Source organism: Spea bombifrons, chromosome 7, assembly GCF_027358695.1.
Source record: "Spea bombifrons isolate aSpeBom1 chromosome 7, aSpeBom1.2.pri, whole genome shotgun sequence".
Lineage (NCBI taxonomy): Eukaryota > Metazoa > Chordata > Amphibia > Anura > Pelobatidae > Spea > Spea bombifrons.
In genome coordinates, this window is record NC_071093.1 from 20227898 (window position 1) to 20246935 (window position 19038).

The window sequence follows — 19038 nt, forward strand, 5'->3', positions numbered from 1 at the left end:
TGATATAGAAAGATCCTTTATTGGATTACACTTGCACTTCATATATATCCAAGCACGTTACACTTCACCTGGAGAAATCAGAGACACCAGTGAAGCAATCATAAGGACCAGGGAACCAGATTGTGGAGCTGTGAACATACATCAAACAGCAACTATCCATGGAGAAACGTCCGAGTTACATACATGTCCCGTATGCAGTGGCGTCGCTACAGGGGGCAAGGGGGGGCAATTGCCCCCCCTCGGTTAGTCCTTGCCCCCCCCGGTGCCCCCCCGCGGAATTTGGAACCACCCAACGCATTGTCCAGGACAGTTTAAGTCCCAGGTAGAGAGAGAGGGGTGCCTAGCAACCACTCGACTCCCCTCAGTTTCCTCCACGAGGCCTCTACCTCTGTCGCGGTGCCGGCGTTTCATGTTGAGCGTCGGAATAGGACATCATATCCGGTGCTCAGCAGAGCGTGCCGTGGCAGAGCAGGAAGACGGAAACCTCGTTCTCCGGTCACAGGACTTAAAGGTGAGTGAACTACAAAGGGGGGAGGGTAGATAGTGAGTAGGGAAAGAGGAAGGAGAGGGGTTAGAAAGTGATAAGGGAGGTAGAAGGGGTAGAAAGTGATGAGGGAGAAGGGGTAGAAAGTGATAAGGGAGGGAGAAGGGGTAGAAAAAGATAAAGGAGGGAGAAGGGGTAGAAAGTGATAAGGGAGGGAGAAGAGGTAGAAAGTGATAAGGGAGGGATGAATGTGGATGAGTCTGAACGAGGGAGAGCATGAGTTAATATGTGGATGAGTTGTCTGAATGAGGGAGAGCATGAGTTAATATGTGGATGAGTTGTCTGAATGAGGGAGAGCATGAGTTTATATGTGGATGTGTTGTCTGAATGAGGGAGAGCATGAGTTAATATGTGGCTGAATTGTCTGAATGAGGGAGAGCATGAGTTAATATGTGGATGAATTGTCTGAATGAGGGAGAGCATGAGTTAATATGTGGATGAATTGCCTGAATGAGGGAGAGCATGAGTTAATATGTGGATGAATTGTCTGAATGAGGGAGAGCATGAGTTTATATGTGGATGTGTTGTCTGAATGAGGGAGAGCATGCGTTAATGTGTGGATGAATCGTCTGAATGAGGGAGAGCATGAGTTAATGTGTGGATGAATTGTCTGAATGAGGGAGAGCATGAGTTAATATGTGGATGAATTGCCTGAATGAGGGAGAGCATGAGTTAATATGTGGATGAATTGTCTGAATGAGGGAGAGCATGAGTTAATATGTGGATGAATTGCCTGAATGAGGGAGACCCTGAGTTAATGAGTCTGTGTGTATCATAGATGTATAATTGTGGAAGGGCAAAGATGGCACTAGCAGGATGTTTGAGCCTTGGGGACAAAGATGGCACAGGCCAGGCTGTTTGGGGACAAAGTTGACTTGTGCTGGGCTATTTGGGAACAAAGATGGCAAATCTTATGTGTGTAATCTGGGTGCTGGCCAGGTTCTATGTTGGCAGTGAGGATGCCAGGGCTGACTTTGGGGTGTGCAACCTGTGATCTATGCCTGTAATTTAGGGGTTTTAAATATACCTTTAATGCCTTGTTTTTATGTGAATTCCAATTGATCTATACCTGCAAAGCTGGGTTTGTGTGTTATTCTGTAGATCCATATCTGCAATGCTATGTTTCCATACATTATTAATGTATACCTGCAAATACAGGGTTTGTATGTCTTGTTCAGTTGATTAATACCTGCAATGTTGTTTCCATGTATTTATTTGATCTAAACCTGCAATGCTACGTTTCATATGTTATTATTGTATACCTGCAAATACAGGATTTGTATGTCTGATTTTGCTTGTTTTATATATACCTTCAGTGCTGAGATCACAAGTGAATTTCAATTGATCTATACATGCAAAGCTGGGTTTGTGTGTTAATGTGTTGATCTATACCTGCTATCGGCAGCAGGGTCTAATATGTATATATATATATATATATATATATATTTATATATATATCGGCAGCAGGGAATAATACCGTATTGGCTCGAATATAGGCCGCACTTTTCCCCCCCACTTTAAGTCTTTAAAGTGGGGGTGCGGCCTATATTCGGGGTCTAGCGCCCGACGCCCGGAACATGCAGTCCCGGGCGCCGGGCAGGCAGCGGGGTTAGGATACAGATCCCCCGCAGCGGTGCAGGGGACCTGTATCCTACTCTCCGATACGCTCAGACAGCCTCCCCTGCCAGCACATCTGCACGATGTGCTTTAACAATCTCCCTTGCCTGGAATTCCCACGGGGGGAGTCCCGGCAAGGGAGATTGTTAAAGCACATCGTGCAGATGTCCCGGCAGCGGAGGTTGTTTACCCGCATCGCCGCAGCCGGTGAACATCCGCACGATGCGTTTTACCTCTGCCCCCAAGACTTACCAGAGCAGACTCCCGGGTGTCTTGCGGGGCCGGCGGGGGACATCTACGCAATACGCGTATACAACTTCCGGTGCCGACACATCCGCTGAGTGCCAGCACCGGAAGTTGTATACGCGTATTGCGTAGATGTCCCCCGCCGGCTCCGCAAGACACCCGGGAGTCTGCTCTGGTAAGTCGGGGGGGCAGAGTGGCAGCATATCTCGGGGGGGGGGGCAGTGGCAGCATATCTAGGGGGGGGAGGAGGAGGACAGTGGCAGCATATCTCGGGGGGGGACAGTGGCAGCATATCTCCGGGGGGACAGTGGCAGCATATCTCGGGGGGGAGACAGAGTGGCAGCATGTTTTTTTGGTGCTTTTTTAAAGAAAAAAACTTTTTCTTTAAAAATGCACCAAACTTTTAGGGTGCGGCCTATATACGGGGGCGGTCTATATCCGAGCCAATACGGTATTAATATTATATCGACAACTGGGGCTAATATTTATATATATGGGCAGCAGGGGCTAATATATATATATATATATATATACAGTATATCAGCAGCAGGATCTAATATTTATATATATCCGCAGCAGGGTCTAATATTAACGAAACTGCCAGTTCAGCTGTAATTTTGAAAGCATGTTTCAATCATAGTCTTTACTTCAAAGAGATAAGTACTCATTATGTAGTTAAAAATGCATGTCTAATGCATATATGCAATGGGGCCATCACACAAATCAATAGTAAAGGGTGGGGCTTGCTGGGGGCATTAATACAAATAGTGGTTGCTGGAGGCGATCATACAAGGGTGTGGGAGCACCACATTAATCTATACTAAAAGGTTGCTGGCTGGGGCATCAATACACAAGGGGCAAAACACTAAGGGGGTATAAACGACAATGTAGTGTGAAAAATCCATCCTGATGTAGATTTCTGTGATGTAGATTGTGTCCTGCTGTTTGTGTGTTTTTGGTTATCAGTGTAGCAGAGCCTGTCTTGGCCTGTGTGTTCGGGTGTCAGTATGGCAGAGCCTGTCCTGGTGTGTGTGTGTTTGGATGTGGGTGTGGCAGAGCCTGTCCTGTCCTGGGGTGTGTGTTTGGGTATCTGTGTGGCAGAGCCTGTCCTGTGTGTGTGTGTGTGTGTGTGTTTGGGTGTCGGTGTGGCAGAGCCTGTCCTGGTGTGTGTGTTTGGGTGTTGGTGTGGCAGAGCCTGTTCTGGTGTGAGCCTGTCCTGTTGTGTGTGTTTGGGTGTCGCTGTGGCAGAGCCTGTCCTAGTGTGTGTGTCTGGGTGTCGGTGTGACAGAACCTGTGTTGGTGTGTGTGTGTTTGGTCATCGGTTTCCTGGCACTTAACTTACAATAGGAGTTATTTAATTTATACATATCCATAGATAAAATGCCCTCCTGAAGTTGTAGTGACCTCAGAGGACAAAACGTTCAAGGCCCTGAAATAATTTAGTGGAAAAGTTAAGGTATTGTGTTATTTACTCTATAATGTTTATTTCAAGGATTAGTCGTACTAAATTGTGGCTTCAGGCTTCCCATGTTGAATGATCAAGTATTATGTTAGTCCAATAACAAAAGTATCATTCCATAGCATATTACTTTTGGCAATATATATATATATATGTTTTTTCAGTGGTATGATTTAATAGTGGAAATTATTAGTTTGACTGTGGTATCTTGTGTGCCCCCCTATATACTGTTTCTAGAGTTGCCACTGCCAGTATGTTCATCCAAGTGTAAGTGCATCCACCTCCTTTTATTCCTTCTGATGAGGAGATATCATCCCGTTTTTCGCCTTCTGTTTTGTGCTTTTTTCATATGTGAGCCATGCAAGTTTTGTGAGTGCAATGAGAGAATTTTAAAGCAGGATCTGAGCTCCAATAGGAGCGAACAGTGTGCTTCTTTACTATGCCCATCATAAGGGTCAGGGCCCCAATTTTTTTTATTTCATAGGGGTCAGTGGGGTGCCAGGCCTGGCTTCTGCCCCCTTGGTGAGCTGCCTGACACTGGGGCTCATAAATTAACAAACATTTTTGGCTTACTGGCATCAATAGCACATCTGATGCCAGGAGTCCCAAGTAGGGATTACTGGGTCTGCCCTATTTGGAGGGACCCGATTTTGTTTAGGCGCAGGTTCTCCAAGCCTGGCTTTAGCAGGTGGAACCTGGTCATCATCATCATTTGACTTGTCAGGCATTATCTGGCGCAGAGCTAGACATGTCAGATATTGGGTCAATATCTGACTCAGTCAGAGTGCCTTCGTCATCTCATGCAGACAAAGTGGCTTCTTCATCAGAGTCAGCCAGGAAGGTGTAAACTAGAGCCCTGCGCGGGACAGTTTTTTTAATCCTGCTCCCGTTGATTTTGTGTCCAATCCCGCAGGTACGGTGTCTGACCGTCTGCCCGCAACACCAGCAAGACTGCCCGCGCCCGCGAGCCTCCTTGGCGCTGGACTCACACCACTTCATTATTGATATATATAAAAAAAACCTAAACTACACTACTTACCCTATTGTTAAAACCTGACACTAAACTAATTTCCTATTACCCCAAACTCCAAAGGCGGAAGCGGGCCGTTTGCTTTGCTTTGTTCAGGGCTTACCAGTGCATCCATAGATGATCCTTTTTCTGTCAGGGGCCAGACCAATTTTGCTTTAGTTACACTCAGTTAACAATCCTATACACAGTATCTTTTACCATGGTTGCAAGCAGCCATATTAGGCTGCTTGTTCTATGACCCAACTGCTGTCATTGATCAAACTTACTGATATATGCAGTTATATCTCTGTACATTCTTCTTTACTAAAAAATCATCCAGCCCATATTTAAAAAACTAAATTGAATTTGATAGTAGTAGGCAATCAATTCCATATCTTAATTGTTCTTATTGTAAAGAACCCTTTACATTTGTTAAAAATATATGTGCTTTGACATATAATTAAAACATCATCCATCTATATCTACACACGAGGACCAAGTTAGCTCTGAAAGTAAATAATTTGAGACCCTAACATAAATGTAGATAATATTGCCCCTCAAATAATTTGAAGGAAAACTTTAATAATGGATTTTACCACTTGACTTCCTCTTTGAGCTGAAAGTTGGTAAACCAAACCTATTTTTTTCTTTATTAGGTATCGATACCAAATGTATATATGATATGTTTATTTTTACTGTAGATTGTAGAAAAAAATGCAGATCCTGAAGTTATGCTCCTCACGTACCTCAGGAAGAAGTGTATCCTTTTGTACAGCAATAACATAATAAATAAGTAACTGTCATGCCTACTGGTACTGGGTCAGGTGCAAGTCTCAGTGTAGGGACAGGTGATTGTTCAGAAACCTGCGCTTCTTTTGTTAAGCCTGGCACATCAGGCTGTGTATCGCTGTTTGCTGCAGCCTTAGTTCTGCATTGGATCCCGTCTGCATCTTCGATGAGCTCAGTCTGGAACTGGGACAGACGTAATCAAGGCCAGTGTTCCCAAGGTCATACAGGCCAGTGAACTGTACAGAAGGAAAGGGTAATAGGACTAAGCCTAGTCCAAAGACAAATACCAGGTAAACAGGAGACCAAAACAGGGTAACACAGGGCAAAACAAGGCAGAGTTAATGTCCAAGACATGTCAATTTCCACAAAGAGTTGGCCAAAACAAGGTTGTAAGGGAAAGCCATAATTTAAGCAAAGCTTCAGGAACCAGACAAATATTTACTAAACTGCAACTAGACAAGGGGAATCAAGGCAGGATCAATACTCTGGGAGCAACCCTAGTATAAAAAAGCCACTGATGACTAGATAGACCACAGGTGTGTCAGGAACAAGACATGGGACATATAGCCATAACAAACCAGAGATTCTAGTACAACAGAGCCTCCCATTGGTAACATGAGTGAGTAGAAAACCCACCATACTTAGGGTCGGTGGTTCAAATCCCTAGGTTCCTAACAGTGGTATATGAATACTGTATGTACACATCTATATATGTTTCACATAAAATAAAATCATGGTCAAATGGTGGGCACTTAAAATACAGAGCTACAAAATATTTTTTCCACCTGTACATAATGTGTGTAGTTATACACATTAACATTGGCTTGTAAATTTTGCTGAGTGCTAAACTTAAATAGATATAAAGATAGGTCAGTTTCTGATTTCCAAAGAGATTCACTACTACTTAGCTTACCCTAGATCAATATCTATTCTTTTCAACTTTTATATAACAAAAATAGTCACTATTTTCTTAAGTTTCTGGTCAGTTCAACTCTGTCTATTTCTTGTGTCCATAATTACAAACTCATAGTGAGGCAGACTTGAGGCTAGAGCACCACTTTACTTAAGATGCCATAGGTAGAGTTGCCCACTGTTAAATGTCTGGTTGTAAAATGCTTTATAACAGGATGGTTTACTGCAAATAGATCTTGTCAGCCTAACTTAACCCCTTAAGGACCAAGCTGTTTTTTTTTATTTTTTGTACCCTTTGTGACCAAGGCTTTTTTTAACACTTTTGCAGTACTCGTGTTTAGCCGTAATTTTCCTCCCTCCCACTTACTGTACCCATAAAAGTTATATATTTTTTTCAGGACAAGAAGGGCTTTATGCAGATGCAGTTTGTTTGATCATATTGTCTAGTTTACTATAAAAAATGATAAAATACGTTGAAAAATTGAACAATACTTTTTCTCACTTTTATTTGAAAAGTATTTTACTCATTTAATAAACCTAAGGAAAAAACCTCGAAATAGATTCTACTTTTCGTCCTGAGTTTAGAAATACCCAATGTATTTGTTTTCAGTAGTACTATTTTGGGTATCTTTGAATCCGGCCAATGCAATTTACCCCATGAAACAGCTCCTGGTATATGTGTTTAGCAACATCTCCAGAGCACAGTGATACCCCCATACATGGGTTTGTCGGGTTGTTTAGGAGGTAAAATTCCGCATTTTGGAAGTGCGCATTTTTAAACTTGGAACTTTGACATCTGGCTCTACTACCCCCATGTCCTAAGTGGGCCATTTTTGAAGCCAGCTAATTCAATGTACCCCATCAATCCATATATGTTTGAAAACTAGACACCCCAAGTTATTTCAAATGCTGGTGTTTTAACACTTTCCATGCACAAGATTCTACCACCAGCCTTTGCCAATGTATTTCAGGTATGGATGTACAGCTCCTGGTATATGTCAAAGCCAAACAACCAAATATGTGTTCAGAAACATCTCAAGAGTACAGTGATACCAACCATCCATGGGTTTGTCGGGTTGTTTGGGAGGTAAAATGCCACATTTGGGAAGTGTACATTTTTTATCTTGGAGCTTTGACATCTGGTCCTTCTGCCACCATGTCCTATTTGGGACATCTTTGAAGCCAGTCAGTCCAGTTTACCCCATCAAATCATATATTGTTGAAAACAAGACATCCCAGGTATTTCAAATGCTGGTATTTTAACCCTTTCCATGCGCTTATTTTACCACCAACTTTTGTCAAAATTTGTGGTGGTATTTTTTGTGTGGTTTTTCTTTCACACACATTGTACTTCAGGTTTAAATTTACCACTCCTGGTATGTGTCACTGTCAAACAACACCCCAATACGTGTTCAGCAACAACTCTTGAGTACAGTGATACCACCCATACATGGGTTTGTCTGGTTGTTTGGGGGCTTTTTTCCCCATTTTGCTCAATCTGCGCCTATGCCCTTTCTTTGAACACGGGCAGTTCAATTTACCCCTTCAAACCATTTTTTTTTTTATTATTATTATTTTTTTTAAGTAGACACCCCTTGAGTATTTGAAATGCTAGTATTTTAACTCTTTCCATGTCAGGATTTTTGGGAAGATACAGCGCTATTTTTTATTTTGAATATTTTACTAATCACATTGTAATTAGAATGCTGGGCTCCATTGTCTTGTATGGTTGAATGCAGTGCCTGTATTTAACCTACATGTGAAAACTTGTTTATTTTGTTAAAGCACGCCAACAACTTGTGAGTAGCAAAATCTCTCGCAGTGACAGTTGTGACCGCTCTCCTGTGGTGGATGTTTGTTGTCGCAGTATGTCTCACTATTGAGGCATTTCAGAGACACCACTGAAGCTTAGGAGGCGATCATTGATTGCCGCCAAATCTTTTTTAAAACAGGTGTCTGCTGCCATACAGTGTATGGTATATGTTAACGCTTTCGGTATTGCGGAATGCCTCGACGTCGAGGCATTAACCCCTTCGCGACCTTTGCTGGTTCAGGACCGTCATGATAAGACGGTCACTAAATGACCTTTGACGGTCCTGAAACCGTCCAAAAATTAAATAAGCTTAGAAAGTGATCAACGATCACTTTCTTCGCTTAAACGGCGTTACTGTAATGCCTCGATGTCGAGGCATTCAGTAACGCCGAGATCGGCATCGGGGGCCATGTCTGGCCCCTCCCCGGGGCATCAACAGCCGCCATACATTGTAAAAGCGTTTAGGAGGCGATCAACGATTGCCTCCTAAACTTAAATGGTGTCACCAAACACTTACCTTTGGGTCACAGCCGCAGCTGCCGGTGTTGCCCGGGAAAAAAAACAATAAAGAAGAAAGAGTTCGCTAGACAGTCTCCAGACCCTCTAGAGAACTCTGGCTCCACTTGCAGGTTGAATACAGGTACTGCATTCAACCAAGCAAGTCAATGGAACCCAGCTTTCTAATCACTATGTGATTAGTAAAATATTCAAAAAAAAAAATGGAAAAAATGGAAAAAAAAATTATAAAAAAAATGTGCTTACATTTAAAAATAATTATGCAGTGATGTCACTAGATGAACCATCCAGTACCAGCAAAATGTGTAAAAAAAATAAAATAAAAAAATAAAGTTTATTATTTTGAGCAAGTGCTAAAATTTCTCAAAAATCTCAACAAAGAGTTAAAATAAAAGCACTTCAAATACCCAAGGGGTGTCTAATATATAAAAAAAATGGCTGATGGGGTAAATTGGAGTGGCCGAGCTCAAAGATAGGGCATAGGTACAGACTGACCAAAATGGAGGAAAAAAGCGCACTTCCCAAATGTGGCATTTTAAATCTCAAACAACCCGACAAACCCATGCATGTGGGGTATCGCTGTACTCAGGAGATGTTCCTGAACACATATTGGGGGGTTGTTTGACAGTGACATATACCAAAACCTGTATATCTATAACTAAAGTACAATTTGTGTGAAAAAAAAAATAAAAAAAATTACTATTACAAAGTTTGACAAAGTGTAGTTCTATAATTGGTGCATGGAAAGGGTTAAAATAACAGCATTTGGAATACCCTGGGGTGTCTAGTTTTCAAAAATATATGGTTTGAGGGGGTTAAATTGAGTTAACCGGCTTCAAAGATATTCCAAAGAGGAGATGGAGGCAGACTGACCAGATTTGTTAAAAAAGATTTGGAAATCATAAAACGCTGCTTGTACTTATTGCCCTATAACTTACAAAAAACAGCAAAAAACATAAAAACATTGAGTATTTCTAAACTCAGGACAAGTAGTAGAATCTATTTAGCTAGTTTTTTTACTTGCTTTATTAGGTGAGTAAAAGATTTTTCAAATAAAAGTCATAAAATGTGTTTTTTTTTCAATTTTTCACCATGTTTTTTAATTTTTTTATAGTAAATAAGATGATACGATCAAAATAATGGTATCTGAAGAAAGCCCATCTTGTCCTGAAAAAAACAATATCTAACTTATGTGGATACACTAAATGGGTGAGGAGAAAATTACAGCTGAACACAAGCACCACAAAAGTGTCAAAACAGCCTCGGTCCCACAGGGTACAAAACGAAAAATGAGCCCGGTCCTTAAGGGGTTAAAGGGGTTAACTGGTTAAGCGAAGAAACCAATTGTAAATCGCTTTCAGGCACATCATTGGTTGTTAACTGACCATTTATGCGTGGCATGCCTGCCCAGTCATTCATCATTAAGGGGTTAACTTGTTTTTTAACTGGGTAATTTAAATATTAGAGGGGAACAGTTGTTATAGCCTTTTTAGATTTCAGTAAGGCATTTGACACTGTCTCTCGTATAAGACTCATAAATAAATTGCAGTGTTTGGGTTTGAATCTTAATAGTTGAATGGATAGAGCATTGAATAATTGAGTAATAGAAGGTGGTGTATATTCATAGGAAGATCTGGTTACTAGTGGGGTACTAGAATCAGCCATCAGTAACGGGCAACAGTAAAGGGGATCAGTATTGGGACCCGCTGTCAGGGTTGTGGGTGCCGAGTCACATAAGAGTTAGGTAGGCAGGATCGAGCTCAGAAGTCAGCTTCAGGCAGATGTGCTTAGATGCAGATGGTTGTCTGCTACAACCTTAGACAAGGGTAACTTGCAAATTACTTGCAATTTATAGACACAGAACTGGTAGAAGCAAGGAATCTTGGAATATGCTCATGGTGGCAGACTGGGGAAATGGCAGATGACACTGGGGTCTGTAGAACTGAGGTCATCCACAAAGGGACAATAGCATAATAGCATAGCATAGCACCAAAGGATAATCCAAACGAGTAATGAAAGTCCACGAGTTCAGAAGCCAGATAATCAGAATCAAAACAGTACAAAAGGGCAAACTAACACCATATCCTCACACATATTTCCCCACACTTTTATAAACACGGACACACAATATACGACAACATAGAATAACACACTGTCTCTAAATAAGACTAGTGGCCAAGAGTGTGTGAGAGATACATTTTACTGTTGATGTAAATGTAAAACAATGCACTTGGGATATGAAAATAGGACTGAGCATCTGGAGAGAGTTCAGAGAAGAGATACTAAAATGGTAAATAGTTTGCAGGATAAAAATGATCAGGGAAGACTAAGAAATTGGAGACAAGATGTGATAAAAAATAATTAACTACCAAAGGGATGGAACGTACAGGTCGAGACTTTAAAGGAGGATAAATGTTAGATCAAGAGATCATAATCTAAAACTTAGATTTATTTGAAACAGCCTCCCAGTAGAGGCTAAAACAGTAAAGGAAATTATAATGAATCTAATATGATACCAAGGAGTGATTACATTTACATTAAGCCTTTACATTAAGAAAAATGGGAAGATTGGATAGGCCAAATGCTTCTTATGTGTAGTCAATTTCAATGTTTTTATGCTACAGTTTTATATCCTTAACCCCTCTCAAAGTACATCTTACTGGCACCAAATATAGCTGTGGAGGAGGAGGCTGTGGTGCCTGCACTGTAATGGTGTCAATCATCCATCCAATCACTAAGAAGATAATGTATCCTATTAACAGCATTAATCAAGCATTCTGGGAAACACTATTTAAATTCTTTAGATATGGATATTGAGACCATGTAGGGCTATATATATATAATTGCTGCTCTGCCCACCCCTCCGCTAATCAATGTGAGCTGCTTCTCTATATGTTCTTTTCAGATACTCTCTCGCTTTAGCACTTGTCATATCTCTGTCTTTTGTTTCTTCTTATACCAGGGACAGATCCAGACCCTGACCTTGAGATGACCGGTCACACTAACACACACACTTACAGAACTAGACACTCAACTCTAACACACTCAGATGCTCACACAAACATACATGTTATTTACCCCAAAATACACAGATATTCCAACTTGCTGACCTACCCGGACACACACGCTATCATACACAAAGGCACTTGTTTACACACTAGTATGCCCCCTCGCACACACTAACATACCCAGACAAAAACATATGTTTATACACTAAAATACCCCCACACACCAACACACCAAGATACACACTAACATACCTAAAGACACATCAATATACTCCCACACGCACTTTCACAAACATACCCAGACACACACGTCAACATACCCAAAGATACACATGCTAGCATACCCAGACATCCATGCTAACATACCCACACACTAACATACCCAAAGACACATATTCACACACTAACATACCCACACACACGAACATACCCAGATACATATACTAACACGCCCACACATGCTAGCACAACCAAAGACACATGTTCACACACTAATATACCAGGCACACATGCTGAGATACCCATACCGTATAAAACTTTTAAGCAATTGAACAATTGGTTGTAAGTGGTAATCAACAAATTGCTTTAAATTTTCTGAAAGTGAGACTATGCCTGCCACATTTGGGCAGCCTGGAGGTTTTCTAGGTTTTTTATGGATCTTGGTGGAAAACAGGGACAACAGTATATTCTGTCTCTTTTTCTGTTATAATGCCTCTAGAAAATGCTTAAGGAGACTATTAAATTATTTTGTAGGATTATTATTCAATCTAATGTATGTATCCATATTGTTATTGTCAGGGGTGAGGTCCACACGGTTTACCGCAAGGACCCAGAGCACCAAATGATGGTATTCAGGAGTTAACGAGCAGTAGCGGAGTCGGACAGGGACTGGTATGTAGCAACTGCCTTCTCCCGGGTGTTGAGCACCTAGGGTAGTGCAGCCACATACTAGGGCCCTGACATAGCAGCGGTTATTGTCCAGTACAAAACAAAACTTCCTACGGTATATCCGGCAGGCACCCTGGAGAAGGCATGATACATAGCTCTACTGAGAAATATGCAGGATGCTGCAGGCTGGGATTAAGGAAACTAAGAGAGGACAGGGGATAGCTCCACAGCCTGGACTCTAGGAAGCGGAAGTGGTAGGCAGAGAAGGTGGGGAAACATTTACAGATCATGAGAGAGAGTGAACAAGAATGATAATGTGGGAGAATGAATGTAAATAAAAATTTGGGGGTTTCTGTTTAGTTTTTATCCGATTCTCGTGAGGTCGGGGCTTTGTATGTATCACCAAATTTACCAAAATTTTGTATATTTGCAATTCGTACGAATCCAAATGCACAAGTGTACTAATAAATATTTATTTTGAGATACCTATTTAAGCTTTGTTTGTCACAATCTGCGCAAATAACTCATGGGAGGAGCCATGACTAATAAGCAGGCACAGACAGAACCAAGCAGTCAGGAATGGATTCCTCTTGACTGGGCTACAACTAGCCCAGATAGCCCACGAAAAGAGAGCTGTGCGCTGAGGCTGGACAGCCCACAGAGCCACATGATACAGTACAGGTCAGGGCCATTGACATTGTTACAATTGAAAGCTGCAACTAAAAACAGTGCAAAGGCCCTGAATGGTAAAAACAGGTATTTAACCCCTTGACAACAATTGACATCATGGGGTAAACAAGCCTAGAATGCAATCAACAATTGCTTTCTTCGCTCAGCTGGTGTTGCTGAAATGGCACCTATAAGAGGTATGCTGCCTCTAACAAGATGGTTGTGCCCATTCAAAATAAGAGTTCCCAGAGGGTCAATCTAGACTGCAGCCAACCATGCAGTTTCACGAAGCCCAGCTCACTAATCACTATGTAATCAGTAAACAAAAAAATTAAATTCAAAAAATTGAAAATATGTCCAAAAAATTAAAAAATAAAATAAAACAAAAAAATGTTTTTATGAGCAAGTCCTAAAATAGCACTGTATCTTCCCAAATATCATTGTATGGAAAGAGTTAACATACCTGCATGTAAATTCCCCTGGGGTGTCTAGTTTTCAAAAATATATGGTTTGAAGGGGTAAATTGAATTGGCTAGTTTCAAAGATGTCCCAAATAGGGTATATGCACGAACCAGATGTCAAAATGCAAAAAAGTGCACCTCCCAAATGTGACCTTTTAGCCACTAAACAAGCCTATGCATGGTGGTATCACTGTACTCAGGAGATGTTGCTGAACACCTATTGGGGTGTTGTTTTACTGTGGATTATTCTTGGGGCTGTAAATTCATAGCTGAATTGCAATATGTGTGAAAAAAACACATACTCCTGAGAACAATAATACCACTTGTCAAGGAAGGCTCTGTGCCTTGCGCTCCTGAAAGGGGCCTGGGGGCCAGCCTCCTTCCTACAAACTATCGGCCCTGGCCTTGGAAGGGGTTCTTCCCCCTGGTACAGAGTGTCACGTCTCCCCAAATAACAGACTCTAAAGACTATGGAGCTCAGATGCAGATTTGGGGCACCTGCGTTTAGGGGGTTTATGTGTGGTTTTACTCTCCATCGGGTTAGGACTAACAGGACAGAGAGCTCCATGGCCAGTATTTGCACCAGGATCCGGTATTCAGCTGTTAGGAATGAATCAGATAAGGAACCCAGTATGCAGAAATTCTAATGATGGTCAAAGTCAGGTAACCAAAAATTCAATAGAATGGTCAGGCAAGCCGGGTCAGGAGAGTAGTAGTCAAATGGGGGGGGCGTGGCTGGTGCTTGCAGAACATGGTCACCTAATCTCACAGCTCCGAGGAATTTCCTGACTTTACCTGAATTTTGGGTGCCTACAACTAATCATGGGCAAGACACACAAATCGTCTTCGACACCTAAACCCACCGGGCATCGTGAGAAACCTCCTCTGGCCTCGGTGAGGACTTATTTCCACAATTTCACGGATCAAGAACCAGAGGCACCGCGTGCTAATATGGCATCGCCACCACCAAGTCCACGCAGCACCCGCTTAGATTCACCTTCTCTAGCGGGCTCCCTGGCTCCTGCACTACCACAACATGACAAGGCATGGCAAGATGCAATCAAAGACTTACCCACTAAGAAGGAAATGGCCGGGCTTATCCACTCAGCCTTGTCGGGCCTGCGGGAAGATCTGAAAGAAATCAAGCACAATATCTCGCATCTCGGTGACCGCATGGCCTCTCTGGAGGATGATCACACTAAGATTTCTACTACAGTTGATGGCCTTGCTGACCACTATTCCACACAACAAGGTATGATTTCTCACCTAGTGCGACAAGTGGAGGATCTAGGGTGAGAGGCCTACCCAAAACCATCCTTGCCGCGGATCTACCCTCCACCCTTCAGGCCTTATTCAACAGTGTCCTCGATGTGCCCCAGGATACTCCCATTGTCTTTAATAGAGCCCACAGGGAGCTAAGCCCGAGAGGCCCAGAAGACATGCCACCGCGAGATGTTATATGTTGCCTGCACGAGTACCGGGTAAAAGATCAAATCATGCGCCAGTGCCGTGCTAAATGGGACGTTACTTTCCAAGGTGATAAAATCAGTATCTTCCAAGACCTCTCAACGATCACCCTGCAAACTAGGAGACTGCTACGTCCCCTCACTACAGCTCTCTCCGTGAAGCAGGGATCCCTTATCAATGGGGGTTCCTGTTCTCTTTAATTGCCTGGACCGGTAATCAGACTCATATTCTGCAACAACCGGCTGACCTCCAGGGATTCTTGGCGGCGTTAGATCTCCCTCCGGTTTCCATACCGGGATGGATGAATTCTCCACTCCCCACGACGAGATTGACCGATTCTCCTGGATTTTGGACCCAGCTGCCTCAACGCAAGCTCCGCTCCAAACGCTCAACGAAGATCCCTTCACAGCGTGAGGACTCGGGGTAACCCTGTACCACACTAGCTAAGCGGTTCTTTTACCAATGATGGATTGCAGATTGGCGCACTGGCTTCCGACCCCCCCAGGGACCCTGTGATTCCTCTTCTTCAGTCCTTGGTGACGACTGCTGCTGAAGATCCCATGCAGCGCCCCATGGAAACAATCTGTCCATGATACTTACCGGCCTGGGGACACCACTCGTTCTCCAGTACTCAACATCAGCAGTTACGCTCCGGTTTAGATGCTGGCTCCCTTTTCCCTGAGCGTACCACACGCCTTCCACCGAAGGGACTTTTGGCCACTCCATATTAACCATGTATGGCCTTCGGATGCCGGGACTTACATGAGTTATGCCTAATATGTGCCTTTCTTCTGTTCTTTTTGAAGTTTTACTGGTTTTTTTATACATATACTTACACTTTTGCTCTGTGCCCTCTGGTCTCCGAACACACATACCTAATGCTACGGTCCACTCTACCTTAGTGATTATCATTACCATTCTGTTCCCCCTGGGGGCTTCTTTTTCCTTATGTTTATCTGCTCCGTTTCTGCCACTGGTCTGCCCTATTTGCAGCTTCATGTCACACGCACCCACATTACACTAACACTGTCTCATAAGCTTGTCTCCTCATGGAAATTCCTCCTTGCACACTATGTTCTGTTGTCTAGAACATTCCTACCACACCATCACCTACATATACATGTACGATTTCCCATTTCTATCTCAAGGTTTTTCAAGCAATTTCTCCCCCCATGTGGAGCCCTATGGGCCTCTGTGCTTTGGTTTCTGTCCAGTCCTCTGGACAACATGCTCTCTGGTTGATTCTATGGCATCTCTCTCTATATAGTTTTTTGAGAGTTTACTTTAGCTCTACTCTTTTTTTTCCTGTATTTTGTTATGTTTTTGTCCTCTTATGCCTGCCTGGGAAATGTATACCTGTATCTGCCATGCCATGCTTTCATACACATAGCTCTACCAACTTAACTTATGATACTTGAACCCATTAAATTCGTTTCCCTGAACACCAGGGGATTGAATGTGCCAGGAAAGCGGTCCAGACTTTTACTGGACCTTCACCTTCCTTCCTACAGGAGACGCACTTTCGTAACTCCAAAGAACCCAAACTGACGAACCATGAGTTACACATCTATATTTATGTCCAGTAACCCACACTCCAAATCAAAGGGTGTGGCAATCCTTTTACATAAACACTTACCTTTCCGTTTGACAGACAGTTGGAGGGACCTGGACGGACGTTGCATTTTTATAAAAGGGTTTTTAGGGACGCGTAAAATTACTCTAGCAAATGTGTATGCCCCAAACCGCCAACAACCCCACTTTTTGTCGTCCGTGATTAAAAAGCTTATGTAATTTCAGGAAGGGCTCACAATTCTGGGGGGTGACTTGAATATGATTTTGAACCCACATCTAGATAGCTCTACCGGTAGGTCACACATCGTGTACACTAAAATAAACCGTGTCAAACGTCTCTTACACTTAACACAACTTATTGATGTATGGAGGACATTAAATGCTCGCGACAAGGATTACACCTATCATTCGCCTTTACATAATAGCTACACACGTATTGATTCATTTTTTATTTCGCACCCTCACATTCCTACGCTCCTCTCCTCCTCGATTGGCCCTACCACATTCAGCGATCATTCCCCAGTCTATATGTCATTAAAGCTGTCCTCCTTCCCAGTTAGACCCTGGATCTGGCGCATTAATGAAAACATCTTGTCTAAGCCAGCTTTTACCTCCAAAATTGCTGAACTTCTCAAAAACTACTTCCAAGAAAATTGTACCCCTGATGTCCCAGTTCCTACTGTGTGGGAGGCCCATAAGGCATTGGTTAGGGGGAAGTTTATCCAAATTGGCTCTCTTCTTAAAAAACTGGCACTTGCCGAGTCACTTGACCTAATTGACAAGATTGCGGCCCTCCCATAAACTTACCAGAGACCCAGCGATTCTGACCCAACTGGAGGTTCTTCGGACCTCTTTAGCGACAATGACGAATAAACGACTCAAACGCCATTTCCTCCTTACCAAGAACCAATTCTTTGAATTTGGGGATAAGCGCTCTGCGCTCCCAGAAGGCAATTAACTTTATCCCCAGGATTGTTAATGACAAGGGCAAACCCATATGCGCCATCCCGCAGATTGCGGAGTGCTTCCGTGCTTTTTACCAAAAACTATATGCCCTGCCCTCTGTCCGGAACACATGCCCTGCCTACGCCCAAACGCTAGATGCTTACCTTGACAAATTCTTCCCAAACACTCTGACAGCTCTGGAAATTGAATCATTAAACTCCTCTATCCTCTTGGAAGAGATTGTAGAAGCGGTTAAAACGACCGAACAAGGCAAAAGCCCAGGCCCAGATGGTCTCACGATTGCATACTATAAAAAATTTCTCCCCTTAATAGGCCCACAACTTGTCAAGGTATTTAACGCATTAACTTCTGGCGCTCGTTTCACCCCCCCAGACTAATACAGCCCACATCTCTGTGAAACTTCTCCTGAAACCTGGGAAAGACCCAGAATCTTGCGGAAGCAATCGCCCTATCTCCTCAATTCGGATGTGAAATTATTAGCAACAATTTTAGCAAACAGATTGAAGCCTTTGATACCCCGCCTTATCCATGCTGACCAAATAGGCTTTGTCCCGGGCAGAGAGGCTAGGGACAATACTATTAGGGTCCTCGACCTTTTGGATTTCGCTAATCGCTCCTCCCTCCCGATCGCACTGGTTTCTTTGGATGCAGAGAAGGCGTTTGACAGGGTTGAAGCGATTAGGTCTTGGTCATCAATTTCTGACTTGGATCAAGGTCATGTACCATGAACCGAAAGCCCATGTTAAAGTTAACGGACTTCTGTCGGGGCCGGTCAACCCTGCCAAACAGGGCTAGACAGGGCTGCCCTCTCTCTCCGCTTCTGTTCATTCTGGATTTAGAGCCACTGGCAGCCGCGCTTCGAGCCAGCTCCCTAGTGACCGGGATCTCTGTTGCTACTACCCACCTCAAAGTGGCCCTTTAAGCAGATGATATGCTATGCTTTGTCACTAAGCCTCTAGTATCCCTGAACCATCTGCTTGCTGAACTTACCTTATTTGGGCGCCTCTCTAACTACAAGATTAATGTCCAGAATGTACAAACAGTGGCTGGCAATAGAGGAAACGCTTCTGACCGGGCCCCTTAAGATATTCCCGTGGACCAC

General features: G+C 43.0%; 1 protein-coding gene across 1 annotated transcript in view; it reads left to right on the forward strand.

Moving 5' to 3' along the window:
- The first annotated feature begins 409 nt into the window (after positions 1–409).
- Positions 410–19038, forward strand: part of AOX1 (aldehyde oxidase 1) — a 190894-nt gene continuing 172265 nt past the window's right edge. Inside the window, exons 1-3 of the mRNA XM_053471953.1 lie at positions 410–511; positions 5577–5634; positions 11556–11652. Coding sequence (XP_053327928.1) covers positions 410–511; positions 5577–5634; positions 11556–11652 — 257 coding nt within the window. The remainder of the gene's footprint in view (positions 512–5576; positions 5635–11555; positions 11653–19038) is intronic.